We start from the raw sequence: 15,925 nt of genomic DNA on the forward strand, positions 1-15,925 counted from the left end.
CTGGGAGCTGGTCAGAAACCACCCCTGGCATTTCTCACTGAAAGCAACCAGCGCCAGCTTGCTATTTTCAGAAGGGAAGCAACTTATATTTTCTACAGGCCTGAAACAAAACTGCAGTATTTCTGCAGCTCTGCTTTTTAAGGCCTATCAGCTTTTCCACAGTGAGCCTTTATTTCCAGGCTGTTATGACTGTGAACAAAAATATATGCTTTCAAATAGCACTTGGCCAAAGCATACATTGCTCCCTGATGCTTTTCTGAAGTGGTCTGTAAACAAAAACAAGCAAATGTTTTGTGCATTTAGGATTATCCCACTCCAGCTCTCTGAAATATGCAAATCCTATGCACTCCCTGGGGCTTCTTGCCAGTGCTGGACATTTTCCAAAGAGATTTTCTAGTCTTTTCAGGCACTTTTCTCTACATCTGGTCACCACATTCCTAAGCCCAGGAGGATCCATGTCTGTGTGACTGACCAAAAGAGACATGTGGCCTGGGAAGAAAGAAGCAGCAAGTGGGTCAACACCAGAGATTACAGATTTTGGTCTTGTTCTGTTCCCAGCTCCTGTTGCAGGACAAAAAACATCTCCTCACACACCACTCTGACCTTACCCACAACCCAGCTCCTATTCCCCATTTAATGTGAGATGCAAGTGGCAAGCAAACCAGCACTGACAACTCAATCCACCCTTTACCTCTGAAATGTGCTCTGAGCACACACACTCTTTGCCCCAACACACTGTTCCACAGAGTCCAACCTGTACAGTGCAGCTGCTGTACCACAACCTTCCCCTCCTACCAGTAGCTCAGCCTCTCCATGGAGAGTGCCACGCTGCCTTCACATAAACACATTCAGTAAAATCATCACAAAAACACTATACAGATATGGTTTAAAGCAGGCTCAACATTATTAAGTCAGGAATGGCCTTAAATTACACGAACAAGAACCTACATTAGAGAAGTTCTCTCACATTTACTCTGGTAAATGCAAGCCTAAATGAAGGATTTCAAAGCTCCAAATGCTGACTTCTCTCCCCCATGTGAAGGAGTGGCAGTGGACACTCACCCATGACCTCCTGGGCTTCCAGCAGGAAGAGGTCACTCCATGGTCCGCACCCAGCCGAGTTCAGCACACACACCCTGATGATTAGGTCTTTGAGAGGGTTCCACGTTGTGAGATTCGCTTTTGTGTCCTGCACAATCATCTCCCCCTGAGAGCAAATGGCAACAAGCTGTAAGATGCCTGAAAAGGGAGCTAAAACATCTAAGACCAACTATTACTCTGTGCTTCCTTGGTGCTACAAGGGCCAGGAGCTGTGACTCCTGCTCTAGTCTCAGTTTTGCCACTAACCTGGGGTGTCACCTTGGGTTTCTCTTCTCAAAAATCACTAACAGCTTCTCAGGGTATAGGGAAGACAGAAAATTTGATGATTTCCTTCTCTGAGATCCTTCTATGAAAGTTCCCATTTAATTTTTTTTTCTCGTTAGAAGACAAAATTGCTTCATGTGTTTTAGTCATAAAAATGAACTAACATATTGCAAGGTATCTGACAATTTTAATCCCAAGGAGGAATCTTGTCTGCTTTATTTTATTGACCAAATCTCAAATTGCTTCTGAATTTCATGGCCAGTTTTCACTGCTGAAGATGAAACCAACATATTTGCAGCAATTCCAGAGTCCTTCTTACACCACATTTGCAGTAAGGCCACATGAAGTTCAACAGGAATTCACAGAATGATCATTCAGAAAGTCAGTGACACTGGCCTAGTATGAAACGTGTCATGAAAGAAAGGAAATAGGTCTCTCTTGCTGCCTGTTATTACAAGCTTGTTCATCATTAATAGGTGCTGGTAAAATGCGTATTAAGGAGCGAGAAACCATAAGAAATGCTGGTGAACTTCAAAGGCAGATACCTGGGGAAGGTCAACACTGAGAATGAAATGAAAGGCCTTCTACCCTGACAGGGTCCTTTCAACTCCCCACATACTGTAAATTAATCTGCATCTTCTTTTTGTCATTTACTACGTAACTCCTCCATTTATTAAGTACACCCTGCTACTAGGATTTGAAAAACTAAGTCCCATCACAGGAGACAGAACCTGCACTCTGAGCTGCTTTTGGGTCAGAACTGGAAAAGAGAAGGGATGAACCAAATCTTTCTCTGCTGTTCTTGTTGTACAAGGAACAGCAGGGAACTGGGCTATCTACATATGAGCAATTTTAGAATTCTGGAATTAAAAGGAATTCTGCATTAACTGGGTCCAAATACTGAGGCAGTATCATCAATTGCTGCAAATCAGAACAGACACGTTTACACTAGAGCAATGTCAACAATCCAGCCCTTGGTCTGGATGAAAGATGAAGGACCCTACTGCCCAGAAATGTAATCTGTTCTCCAACACTGTGTGCAACAACTCAGCTCCCCCTGGATCTGTTACCTGAGTCACGTTATCCTGAATCCACTCCAGCCTGTATCCCAGGACATTTTCTTTCAGCACATCTGGAGCCACACCTTCCCACTCTAAAACCAAACCAGGATCCCTTTGGATCACATGGATATTTTGTGGGGTGCTGCTTGGAGCTGAAAACAGAGGACGGAATACAATCACTGTGCAAGAAAATCAGGCCCTATCCACACTGAAAGTCACTGAAAAGACAGACTGACTCCTTGCCTGAGATCAGCCAGAAGAGAGAGTGTGAGGGGAGAAAAAATCCTGCAAGCCACCAACCACTATATTGGTTTCAAGTGGAGAAGATAAGATCAGTCAGCGCCACTTGCTTTTCTCTGAAACCCAAGGACCTCGTGGAGCATGCAGGAGCACTGTGGCTGGATCAGTTTGTTTCTCATGCATCACGGCCATTACCCACATTGGAATATGAGTTAACATTTTATGGTAGGAGATCCTCAGAGCAGACAAGCAATCCGACAGCATAACCTCTCGTGTTTTGGAACAAGAAAGGAGTTTGATCTCTTTCTCAGCTTCAGAACTACCTTGAAAACTCATTGCTATTCGCTTACCAAGCTCCAGTGTCTGGAAGTAAACCCTCTCTGTGAAAGGGGAGCTGCCCATCTCATTGCTGCACTGCACACGAACACTGTAGTTGGTGGAGTGCTTCAGGCCCTGCACACCGTAGGCAAAGGGGGGCACTGGGGTGACTTCAGTGGAGACCTCCTGGTCATCCGGGGACTCGGCAACCTGCGCCAAGCATGAAACAGAGCAGTCTTTTACTATGTGAAAAACAGCTTCATAGGGGTATAGATAAAGTATCAGCTGTGTGGAAAGGGTGTTGTCAGATAACAACCATGAGCAATGCTTTATTTGCTTAAGTGACATCACACACTTATCTTTGGCAACACAGTGACTTTCCACCAGTTCAAGATTTGGCTCCGCATTTAAAAACATTTCCTTACCTATATTAAAAATCCTACACTTGATTATCATTTCCTCTAAAGAAAGTGGAGTGTGTCTGTTGCTTGGAGTGCTAGCTTCTTGCTTCGGAGGCTTGGGCAATGAGCACAGTTAGATCAACTTTCCTGTAGCCTCACACTCCCCCTAACTCAGCTTCTTTTTCAAAAGCTCACGGACTTTCTGTCTGGCAGTGGATTAGAGGCATGGCAGACTCCAGCAGCTCAGTTCAGCTGAACTGTTTCAAACCAAATTGAAAATAAACTTTTTATCACTCCTGCAACTCTCCTCTTCCCCGCCTTCTCCCTCGAGATCTCAACTCCTACGCAACAGAGATGTTAATTCCAATCTGACAGCACTGCGTGCTTTTAACGCACAGGCAGCTTCAGTGTTCCCACTTGCTTTGTACTGACAATAGCAGAGATCTCTGCGTAGCGCCCAGGCTCAGCCCATCTCTCTTCTCAAGCACATACAGAGTAGCAGAGCCAGGAGTAATGGCAAGCTGTATGACAAAAGTGAGACACTTGTGTGGACTTTGCACTCTCTATGACTATAGCAGTCTCCCTCCCTGCTCATTCCCACGTATGCTTCTGGCCCACTGATCTATCTATCTGAGAAAAAGAACGGTTCTCAAATTCCCTTAATAGAAAAGCAAATTGTTGGCATTATCAGTACCCTCCAAAGCAGGGAAAAAACAATCAGACCTTTGTGCAAAACACTGTCCTGCTGATGGCACATCTCTGTCCATTACTCTGAAGAGCAGGGGGTCCCACACCTGCCCCCTGCATTCCCTGGATCACAGCTCATGTTAACAGCATGCAAACATGGTAATTTCTTGCCCCATCCCAGGCAGAAGTGATCTGCCCACCGTGGCAGGGGGCACATGGGGCACCCGCTGCTAGGCCGCAGTGCCAAACAGGGCTGAGTGCCCCTCCTCCCTCCACACAGCTCCAGCAGAGGACAATCACTCCCTCACAGCGAGCCAGCAACGTGCGCGTTCCCACATGGGAATGTGGGTCACTGGCTCTCACAAAACCAGAGCCCTGGGAGCAGGAGGGAAGATGGACTGTGGCATTCCTGCTGCCGAAGCCCTGGAGAGGGAAGGCAGCTTTCTGCTGGCCAAGATGACTGACGGGTTAACCTGCTCCCCGATCCAGATGCAGAAACTTTGTCCTCAGAAAAGGAAAAATTCGTGAGACTTAGAGGAGGGTGAGAAGCCGCTGAGCGGCCAGAACCCGAGCTGCTCTGTTTGGCCTCTTTTCCTCACGTCCTTGTTCCCTCACTCCCTGCCAAAAGTGCAAGAGGAACTCAAACCCCAGAGTGATTAGCATTTCCGAAGCCAACGAGCACGCAACCCAGAGAGAATGGGCTGCTCCAACAGGAGCTGCTGGGCTTTGAGAAGGAAGAAGAAAGCCATTTTCAGCTGTGAACGAGAACAGAAGCAGCAGCAAAAAACACAGATCAGGGCCAGCAATATTCAGGCATTCTTTCAGCCAGGGAGCTAAATCAGGATGATGGTTTCTTTTACTAGTGAAGGGGAATAAACATCAGAGCATGAAAACTCTGGTTTCCTCCTCGGCTCCCAAATAAAAGAGCTTTGCAAGGAAATTAGCCAGGCTGCTTCCAGCATACCTTGTGCTTGTAATCTTCCCTCCTCTGCATAGTTGGCAACATCCCACAGACATTCCTCTGCAGCTCCTATTAGCTCTGTAATCAGGTGGGGAATGCAAAGGGGCTCCCCATCCACACCCATGGATGAGCCCAAGGGGAGGGTGCCCAGCTGTGCTGTTTGCTCCAGGAATTGCCGTTTCTCCCAGACGCTTGGCTGCTGTTTGATCTGATCTAACAGTAAGTGCATATGCTGGAAACTAACTCTGCCTGAAGCTGGACTCATACCACCGTTTCCAGGAATTCAAAGACAGGATCCCATTTGTCTGAGATCTTGAGCTCTGAGCACCGGTGGGAGCTCAAGCATACTGTCACTCTTGATGCTTTGGCTTGAACTGGTCTTTGACAGTAGAAAGACAAACAAGATTTAGGCAGGACTTAAAGCTACTCTAAACCATTCTATGATTCAATGCAAACATGCTTGACTTTGTCTAAAAAAGACCAACTTAGCACCTTCCTCCATCATCCCTACTTCTCCTGCATCACCCTACGCCCTGCAAATTCCTCAAGGTGGTGGCTCTGGCAAGTCTCACTCTTCATGCAGAAAACCCAGAGCATATTGTTGTCATTAGAGGGGTCACCTGGAGCTGTCAATGGGACAACTCATACCTGAAGAGTGCAAGAATGGAGGGGAGCACGGCCATCAAACCCTGGCACCCAGACCACGCTGGCATTGCTGCTGGTGACCTGGCTCACCGTCACATTGAGGGGCGGCAGAGGCATGGCTGGAAAGGAAACAAAGAGACTGTTCAGCATCTACACAGCTGAGCAGGTATTCACATGGAAATGCTCAGAGCCTTGAGGCTAGAAATTATGCAATGAAACTGCAGACAGAAATGGTACAATATCACATCTCCAGAGTGTACCTGACTGTGGTGAATGAAACGATTACCTTAACATTGAACAAGCTATCCATATCCATTCTTTACAAGTGCAGACACTTCCTGGATGCACACTGGCAGCTACTCTTCGGTAGTAGTGCAGTGGGTGATGCTCTCACCTGCACTATTCAGCCCTCTTTCCTGCCCCCTCCATTGCAAAATGCGACCCAACCCTGTCTGTGGACCTGCAGTGTGAACAAATCAGGGCTTTACAATCCCTTTCCAGTTCAGTCTGACCCCAGAGCAGCTGTGCCAGAACCAGCTGGAGGGGTGCACTGCACAACCGTACTCCAGTTCCCTACAGCTGGGCTGCAGTAGCACCTGGAACAGAGCCTGAGTGAGAACCCTGCTCCTTCAGCTCTGGGGTTAATAAACTCTAAGGCACTCTGTTTTATAGAGGTAATTTGAGGCAACAGCGTGCTATTACGTGGCTGATGCCACACTACAAATTAATGGCAGAGCCAGAACCAGAAATCAGGATTCCCAGACAGGCATTTAATCAGGCATTTGTGCTCCCTACCTCACAGAGCAGCACTGCAGCACCGCTTCTACTCACTCTGACCGAATACCTCCGTCACTCCAGGGGCCTCCAGGCTCTCCTTCTGACACATTCCTCCTAACTTTTTCACTTTTGCGCCTCTGCTTTAATTTAGACACCTCACTCCTGAAAAACGACCAGTTTCATAGGCACCAATCTCTCCCTGACCTTACGTTCCTCTCAAAATCACATACTGCCACACTGAATAACTTTTTTTCTATCGCGTCTGTACAGATTATATCCTCAGAAGTTCTCTTCCAAAAATATAAGGTCCTCAGGACAAGGTTCAACCTAAAGACCGTATTTTCCACCTCTCCTGGGCTATGTTCAGTGAAGAGGCAGTGGAGAATCACAAATCAGGAGTCTTCCATTTGCAAACCCTACTCTGACAGAGAGCTCCTCATCTCACTGTGCTGCCACCATCATCACTGTGGGGCAACCCCACAGGACAGCAGACTTGGAGGAGAGGATGAGACAGGGAACAGATGGTGCCATAGATTAACCCTATAAAGCCTTCATTGTCCTGTAACTTGTGAACAGGAGAGTGGGCTGCCATCCAGATGGAATAGTGCACGTGTGCATGCACATATGTAAGTGACCGGGGGGGCAGAGCACAGGGCTGGGATGGTTGATACATTCTCTGGGAGTTACTTTAGACTTCCCAGTGTCCTGATTCCTTTCCCTTTTGATCTCAGTATGCAGGTTGATAAGGAAAGAAAGGTTGTCTTTTGGGTATGCTTGGGTATCACCAAAACATTGTCTTTCGCAAACACAGAGGCTCAGGGGAGACCTTATCGCTCTCTACAGCTGCCTGAATGGAGGTTGTGGCAAGGTGGTGTTTGGCCTCTCTCCCCAGGTAACAGCAACAGGACAAGGCAACAGCCTTAATTTGTGCTAAGGGAGGCTCAGGTTGGATATTAGGAAACATTTCTTATCAGAAAAAGCAGAGAGGCATCAGAATGGGCTGCCCAAGGTTGGTGATGGAGTCACCACCCCTGGAGGTGTTCAAGAAATGTGTGGATGTAGCACTGAGGGACATGGTCAGTGGGCATGGTAGGGATGGGCTGGTGGTTGGACTGAATGATTCTAGAGATCTTTTCCAATCTTAATGATTCTATGATAACGTCTGGGTTCAGCAGTGCTATTTTCAATCCTGGACTGTTGGCCTGAAGGAGACATGAGCTATATTAGCCGTGACAATAATCAGCTGCTAACACACCTACACTGTGAAGCTGAAGAGGGTCAGCTTGCTTGCACCTTCCCCTAATTCCTCAGCATGCAGGAGGGACAGAGACACTTCCCTATCACACACTGAAATAAAAGGAGTGGCTGTGGTCATACTGTGAAACACATGATATGACCCTAAAAGTCTTAGCTGCACACACAAGAGCAAAGGCAGTTGAAAACAGCAGCTTAAGCGTTAAGATTATGTGAGTTAACTTCCCCTGTGTTTGCAGAGTGCCTGAAACAATGGGGCTTTGTGCACTGCCGGGGACTGTGGGCTCCAATAACAGTAATTTTCTGCTTGGAGTACACGAGCACATTCTGGGCACTACCGAGAATAGATAATGAACAACAACAGTAGCAAAGAGGAAGAAATGTTAGCAGTTTGTCAATGCCCTAGCAAAAATATTTGTTCTCTGGAAACACAGAAGAAACAAATGGTTTAATAAGTTGTAGAAGGACTTCAAAGTCCTCATTAGCAGACAGATCTGTGCGAGAGAGGAAGGCTTTGACTATACATGTACAGACAACTGCTCCCAGGAGTAGTATCTTGCAAGTCCACATGTGTATAGGATCAAGGACTAAATTAACTGGGCCAGTTCCTTTTCCTGCTAATGCCCTTGTTGAGAAGCTCTGCTTGAATTTTGTCAGTGTTTGTTCCAGATCTTCCAACTGCTGCTCTTTAGAAGCACCTCACCCCTTCCCTAAGTTTATAACTCCCCTTTCAGCTAGATCTTTGAGGTATTACAGTTAGAGCTACACAACTACAGCTCTGGATTTGACATCTAAAACCTGTTTCTCTCTTCAGAAGATGTCACATTCTGGCATATCATCTGCCAAACCACTGAAACTCACGTCCTTCAGCTCTGAAGTGTGCACGCAGGTGTATGAAGGTGTAAGTCCTACACAAATAAGTTGTGTTGGTTCATCAGGTGATGGCTGACCCTGAAACAATTGGAGCACTTTTCTGCATTATCCCATCATCTTATCTATGGTTAAACGTGTGTTAATGTTTAAAAAAAAAAAAGAAAAAGAGAAAGAAAATAGATTGTTTATGTCAAATGTTATCTCCAATTATGGTATTATGCAATTTTTAAAGTTTAATAGCTCTGTGAACTAAACTCTATCCCAGGATAAAAATATCCATAGAAGATATATTCCACAATAACTAATTCCCCTGCGTAGACAAGCCTTTAAGGCAACAACTCCAAAGGTTTCTAAATTAAGTTGTAAATCTTCCTAGTGCAGCATGCTGCATTCTTGGCATAGCAGTAACCACAATGTTTATTCTGAAGAAAAATACACTGTAGAAACGGCAGATCTACAGCTGGATTTTGAGCTATGCTTCAATGCACGTTCCCTGCTACAACTGTAAGTCTGATACAGACATAAGTGGTTGCTGTTACTCAGGCTGAGCAATAAGCTGTTCCTTGGAACAAATGATTTTTGTGACACGTCTCTCCTGAAACTGATAATCAAGCCACTGAATGCGCATTAAAGCACGATGAAAAATTCAAATGTTGAAGCATCCCAACAAAAAGAGGAAGAGCTGACTGCTCTGCTTATTCCTGTTTCAGTCACCTGGTTGCAAGGAGGTCTGCCATCAGATTAGGGACTCTGAATGGCAGCTGCCCATGCAAGGGCTAGGAATTGTTTGGAACTAGTTTCTAAAGGGTGAAGAACATAAAAGTAAAATCTATAAAACCAGTGTGGATGAGTAGGCTTTATTGGCCACTGGTGATTACCTTCCATGTCTTTTTTCAGCATCTAATGCGATGCCAACTGAAGCAAGCAGAAGTAATGGCCTCTTTAGCACTAAGAATACCCATCTATCTCCAGGCAGTAAAGGTTTCCCCAGAGATGGTTCAGATGATATCCAGCTACATCTCTCACAAACAATCTGATGGCTCTGACCCCCTCCTTTTCAAGCAGAAAGTGCTATTTGACATCCCATTTCCATTCCTGAATCAGAGCTGCTTTATTTCCAACAGCCTGGGACAGGGCCTTGCACAGCAGTAGGATCTGACAGCAGAGCACAAAGCATCCTTTTGGCTGCTGAGAGCTGCAGTCAGCAGCTCACCAGCAGCCCCTCACATTAAGGAGCCCCACAAACCCTCCTCCCGCCCCCATCCTCTCACCTTTAATCTGAACGGTGGCTGTCCGAGACGAAGACAATCCCCTTACGTTGTGAGCTTCGCAGGAGAACACTGTACTTTGATTAACACCTGGAGATCAGCCAAGAAGAGGAAAGAAAACAAACAGCTATAGAATCCAGCTCCAACCTTCGGCAGCATTTCAATGGTGTGATATCCAGCTCATACTGTACAGGCAGTTGGAGGGCTGAGCTGGGTGCCAATCAAAAGCACGTGGATATCAATGTAATTAACGTGCTAACCACACTTATAAAAGGAAAGAGCGTGGCAGTGTAGAAGAGCCTCCCTCAGAACTTCAGAAAGCACTGCAAAAGAAGGACGAACCTGGCAGAACAGCAGATCACAGCACTCAATCAGAAGATGTCCCTTTCTCACACGCTGCTCTCTTGGAGCAGGATCATGCTGAACCACACGTCTCATCAGCACTCCAGCCCTCAGCCTGACACCTGAGCTCCTCTACAAGCTGCATAGCCACCACCCAGCAGGCTTCCAGCCAGATGTGCAGGCTTACAGCTAATGCCCACGTGCCCCTCACCTTGCATCCAACTTTGGAAGACATGCAAAGGAAATGAAAGAAAAATGCTGCTGTGTCAGCATGGGGGCACTTTGCAGGGGTGACTCAATAAATGGGATGGTCATGCACCCTCTCTTCAGTGAGCACCTATCCACGCCACGGGGTCTGAACACAGCATCATACTGATATCCTACTGCTCTGAGATGCATATGGGATTTGTTAATTGAGCATGACTGGGACACATTTGCAAAGCTGCCTAGAGAACTGTGACCAATCAGCATTTTTTTTTCCATTCTGGCCCTCAGCTGCCTTATAGGGCTCTATCTGAGTAAGGTTGAGTGTTGGCACACTATGAGCCTGCAGTTCAGGAGGGGAAAGGTCTCTCAGAACCATACAGTGCAGCCTGCACAATGTCTGTTTTTGCCCTGTGATTCATCTTCTAAGAGCCTGAGACTGACAGTATTGCAAAGAAGATGTAGTAGAGGAGAGGAGGGATTGCCACAAAATAAAAGAATAATACATTTGAGATCCTTCCACTCACCCCAGTCAGCCAGAGGAAAAGGCTGCCAACATGCAGCAGAGTGGAAAAGTGTGACATGTGAGGCTCCTTCCAAAGACAGGATCAAAAACAGGAAAATGCAAAGAGCACCACAAACTGAGACCCCCCCCGCTCTCCAACACCACTGCCAGCACCCCTTTCCAAACACAACAGTCCTTTTACCAAACTGTTTCACAAATCTGTAAAGGTTTGCTTTCTGGACAGTATTTAATCATTGTTTTCTGCAGAATTTGACATTTTCATTAGCTAACAATGCACAACTTTTGACATGCCCCAGCAAAGAGAAGATTCCCCCCCCAGAAAAAATCCCAATGAGTCCTACACAGTTAAAATTCTAAGTAATTCAGAAGTGAGTTTTCAGGCAAGAAAAGTACTGATTTTTGTCTTTTTCCTTCTGATTAAATAAGAGATAAAATGCCAGCACCTGACCTTCCAGCTCCACCAGTGCCCTACAATGTCAAAAGTTTAGTGAGGCACCATAAGATGAGGCCAGTGGAAGAAAAGAGACATTTTTTTTTTTTATCATTTCCCCCCTTTCAATTATCAGCATTTTTAGTTTTCATTTCAACCAGCAGATTATATCATAAGGGAACAGTTTTCATTTCCAACTTGGAACAGCATCCAGCAACTACGTAGAAGAGGGAGCAGATGATAAAACCATCACAAATCACAAACCAAGTTTTGATTTACATACAAATTAGGTTTAAAGGGAACACTTAATAGGATTGGATAGCTTGAAGGATGGCCAGAGATTTAAAGAAACAAACTCCCCCTGGGTGTTAACTGTATTAACACTGAGGAAGAGGCCCCAGAGATGAATCTGAGTCATAAAAATGTAGCTAGTTCAAGTTTGGCTCAGGGTTGCCAACCATAATAGCAGCATAGAGATGCATCACAAAGCTGTTGGACAAGTAACTAAAATTAAGTTACCTGTAGGAGGTTAATGACAAGAATAGCTACTGGTTGATAGACATCGCCCTACCCTGAGAGCAGGCTGAGGAGAGCCTGAAACACTACCAGCTCCCAGTGGGAAGGCAGTGTTACCACCATGCACTACCACCTGCTCCAGAGCAAACATAGGTCTCTGAGGTTGTCAACCAGCCAATTTTACCACCAATACAATCAGCCTAAAAGTGCCAAAGTGCATGAGGAGGTCAGGTTTTAATGTCAAGAGCATCCAACATGGCTGCAAGACCAGAGTGAAGGGGAGAGAGGAAAGCAGCGCATGACATGGCTGTACATGGAAAGAGGAGATGGTGTCTGTTGCATGTGAATGCTTTTAGGTTTCTAAGCCGAATATCAACAACAGAGTCATTTAATAAAGCCATAAACGCCCTTCACGTAGGTGTAACAACAGAAGAGGCACCCAATGCATCACCTCTTCAGTAGCATCTCCATCACAGTGCCAGCTTCACCCAACCTCTGAGGAGCCTACGCACCAGCAGAAAATACAGCCATCATCCTTCAAGATAATACGGCTTCATATGTTACAGTTATGATCTCTCAGCCCTCATACGCAGTCAAAGACTGTTCCCATACTGTTTGGTTACTCAGTGTCACTTAAACACATATGGAAGAAAGCTCTCCTCTCCCTTTCCACATTTTTAATACTCAGTGACCCTCTGCGCTGGCAGAAGCCTTACCTGACACGTTTAGGATGGAGGGGGAGATGTCTGGAAGCCCCACTCTAGAGTCTCCCATCCACCAGACAATTGTCACTGGTTCAGGGGGACCAACAGCAGCACAGGCCATATGAAACGGGGCATTAGGGGACACGGACACATCCTCAGGTTCCACAGTAAAGTAGGGCACACCTAGAAAAGCAACAGACAAGTGATAGCAACTTGAGAGGCTTCTTCCATCTCCATTTTTTACCACTAATACCAGTGCCCAATGCTGAACGCACAGCTACCCTGCCCCGAACCTAATCTGACCCATCCTAAGCTCTTCGCAAGATATGCTAGATCACTTCAGGATGAGAATGGCCCTACATTGCAACTGTAAGTCAGTGAGAAAAGAGTGCTTTCTTCCCAAAATGCCTTTGAAAACCTCTCTTTCACCAAGACTCCTTCAAAACTCTCCCATAAAATAGCCTTTAACAGTAGTATTTGCTCAGTTTTTCAGTTGGAGATACTGGAGCTTAAAGAGGCAACAGTCCATACCCCCAGCCATGCCTGACATAATTTTTAAGACATCTAACACAACTGCAGGTACTTCTTGCCACTTCTTGCATTAAAAACTGACACTACTTAAAATACATTGAACTAGTGGCAGTAACAAGCACTTGAATGAGGAAAGAACTCCTCTGATGAGATGCAGGGATCACTTGCAACATTCTGCACAGCCACGTTGTACAGAGGGGCCACCCAGCATGCTCAGCACTGAGAGAATCAGGCTGCCCTGGAATTGGGGGTGATTTGCTACAGAGCTAACACAAACACAACTAGCTCAGTATCTGTTTGTCACAGTGGCAAAATTCCTGCTTGATGCAACAGGCCTTGGATCAGACCCTCAAGGAGCTGCAGTGAGGTTTACCTCAGGACCTCTCTCAACTGGTAATAGCTGAGTGTAGCACAGTGCATCCAGAGATGTACCTCCTCTTACAGGCAGTGCCAAGCCTCTGGTGGTTTCAGTGTTTTAAACCAGTCACGTAGTTTCAGCAGCCATCAGTAACAAGTGATACCCACTTCTGGTGACTGGTAGAAGAGATGAAGGCCCAGAGAAGTGCTGAGCCCTTTTAAACCTAAACATAGCTGCTACTGACATTGTCTACACTGAAATGAGAAATAAGGCACCCCCAGACAGAGAATGTGTTTGGGAAACTGCTAACAGAAAGAGGAACCAACAATACTGGTCCCTCACATGCCTAGGTCACACTGTCTGTCCTCAGACAGAGGTGACATGCCCATGTGGCTCCAACTAGCATGGCAGATGCTGAGCACATCTAAAAGCAGGCAATTAGTAGGTGCTAAGAAGGATTTAGGAGCCTAATGCTTGACACTCCCCCTGCACTACAACTAGCGTCCTCTGTTTCTCATCATTTGTGTCCTTATTGCGGAAGCTTCTCTGTGTCTTCCTCTCCCCCTTGCCACTTGTCCCTTTCAAATCAAGTAAATGAATCAACTAAAATACTTCTAAAAATAGGCCACCACAGGAATGACAGTGCCTATCTGCACAAAAACCAGTGCTCACGACAGGTATAGCCATACCATGATCTATTGCTCACTTTTCCTTACATGTTTTACTTGTTTATTGGAGTCACACATAAAGAACAGAGGAGAATTAATTTTTCAGATACCACCTGTGAAACCTCTGCCTGCTTTGTCCTGCTTTTCTAAGGGAGGCCTGAAGGGAAAATACCAGCGTCTCTTCCACCCGTGAGCTGGATCCCAGCCCACTGTCCCCTTGCCATGGCACCCGAGGTAACCTTTCGGGAGGATCCTGTCCCGCCTGGCAGGTTTTCTCACTTTGGGAGCAACTAACCAGATCAGCCAAGACCACAATTAAAAACTCTCATACGTTCAGGGAGTACAGCTGACTCATCCAGCTCAGTAACTTGCACTGCCCCTGTAAATACATTACCTGGACACCTTGCTGTCTGCGGCACACTGAGCCTCCCAGTTCCCAGCGGGAGGTGAGCGCCAACACCCACATCTCACAGACACACCATGGAGGCAGCTAGCAGCCAACAGCCAGGAAAGCAATGGCAAAAATCAGAAAATGATCCTGTGTATTCCTTGTTACAGCATCTAAGGGGAATATCATCTTCTCCAGCTCCATTAAGGGGAACTTGCCTATGTGGGTTGGGCTGGGGTGCTGACTCCATAGGCACGATGGGGTCAGCAGCCCCAGAAACAGCCCCATGGTCAGGGGTGTAATTTCAGAGGAAAAGTTCTGTAAGAAAGATAACCCTTATTTTCAGATGGTCATGCTCTGCAGCATGCCTCTTGGATTACCTCTTCAGGCATCAAACTTTATCATGTTCTTAGGAAGGCCAGAATCTAGTTTCTACACCAGAAACATTTTCAATCTTTTTTTTTTGTTTTTTTTTGTAAATTCTGAGGACTGTTTCATACAGTCAAACATTTGCATTGTATTACAGACACAGTTTGAACACCAACCTCTGTCTGATAAAGACTAAGTGGATCTCCACCCATAGATACTAAATAGCTCTCTGTAAGCTAGATCCCTAACAGTCTATACCTGCACTGTACAGCATACTGAAGGGTGTCAGTGCCTATTGAGGGCTGGGTATGTGACCAGAAAAGATTCCCTCTCAGTCAGAGAACAGTCACTATTAAAACAACAAATCGTTTCTAGATAAAGCTGGTACACTCGGGGAAGAAATACATTCAGAGATAACATTGAAGGTGGGGATTGATAGATATTTGCATTCCCTAGCATTTTCTTATGCTAACAGTAGATGGTTTCAGTTTATTATTTTTAAATCCACCCCTTATCACTTGTTAGTTTTTTATCTTTTTCCACTAACTCACAATTCATATGACTACACACTTAGTTCAGGTTTAACTAGTGTCTGTCATACTTGCTTTTCTCATAAAAATGACTAGATGCATTTTTAGCTTGTGCTTCTGCTGTAAGCTTTGGCCTTCATTCTCAGCACTCCCCTTTCTCTAGCTGCAGCTGGATTTTGTGACTTTGTTTTTTTTCCCACTTGTATTACCCAGAAGGGCTCCTTTGTTTTTCAGATTGCTCAACACGCTGAGCTACTCGATTGCACCCACCATGCAAATGCAGCCACCTCTGGAGCGGGCCATGGCAATTGGAAGAGAAATAGAAACCCTGCACAAAGAAAATTTTAAGCCATACGCAATGTTCTTCAGATGGAGCCGCACCTGAAGTTTTAGGTGAACAAAGTCCTGGAACTCATGAAGACAGCTGCAGGACAACGTTCCTCTTCCCATTAGAACCGCTACGAATGACTCCACAGCTCTGAACGAGCAAGACATTTGCTGTGAAATGC

General features: G+C 45.8%; 1 protein-coding gene across 1 annotated transcript in view; it reads right to left on the reverse strand.

Annotated features, from left to right (window-relative positions):
• Window positions 1-15,925, reverse strand: part of TYRO3 (TYRO3 protein tyrosine kinase) — a 38,065-nt gene that overhangs the window by 15,946 nt on the left and 6,194 nt on the right. The window contains exons 4-9 of the mRNA XM_065754805.1: window positions 12,585-12,755; window positions 9,854-9,940; window positions 5,682-5,797; window positions 3,017-3,194; window positions 2,436-2,578; window positions 1,063-1,207 (exon numbers count right to left, since the gene is read on the reverse strand). Of these exons, the coding sequence (XP_065610877.1) occupies window positions 1,063-1,207; window positions 2,436-2,578; window positions 3,017-3,194; window positions 5,682-5,797; window positions 9,854-9,940; window positions 12,585-12,755 (840 nt within the window). The remainder of the gene's footprint in view (window positions 1-1,062; window positions 1,208-2,435; window positions 2,579-3,016; window positions 3,195-5,681; window positions 5,798-9,853; window positions 9,941-12,584; window positions 12,756-15,925) is intronic.

Source organism: Cyrtonyx montezumae, unplaced genomic scaffold (genome assembly GCF_038088225.1).
Source record: "Cyrtonyx montezumae isolate F1298 unplaced genomic scaffold, pur_monq_1.0 scaffold_10, whole genome shotgun sequence".
Taxonomy (NCBI): Eukaryota; Metazoa; Chordata; class Aves; order Galliformes; family Odontophoridae; genus Cyrtonyx; species Cyrtonyx montezumae.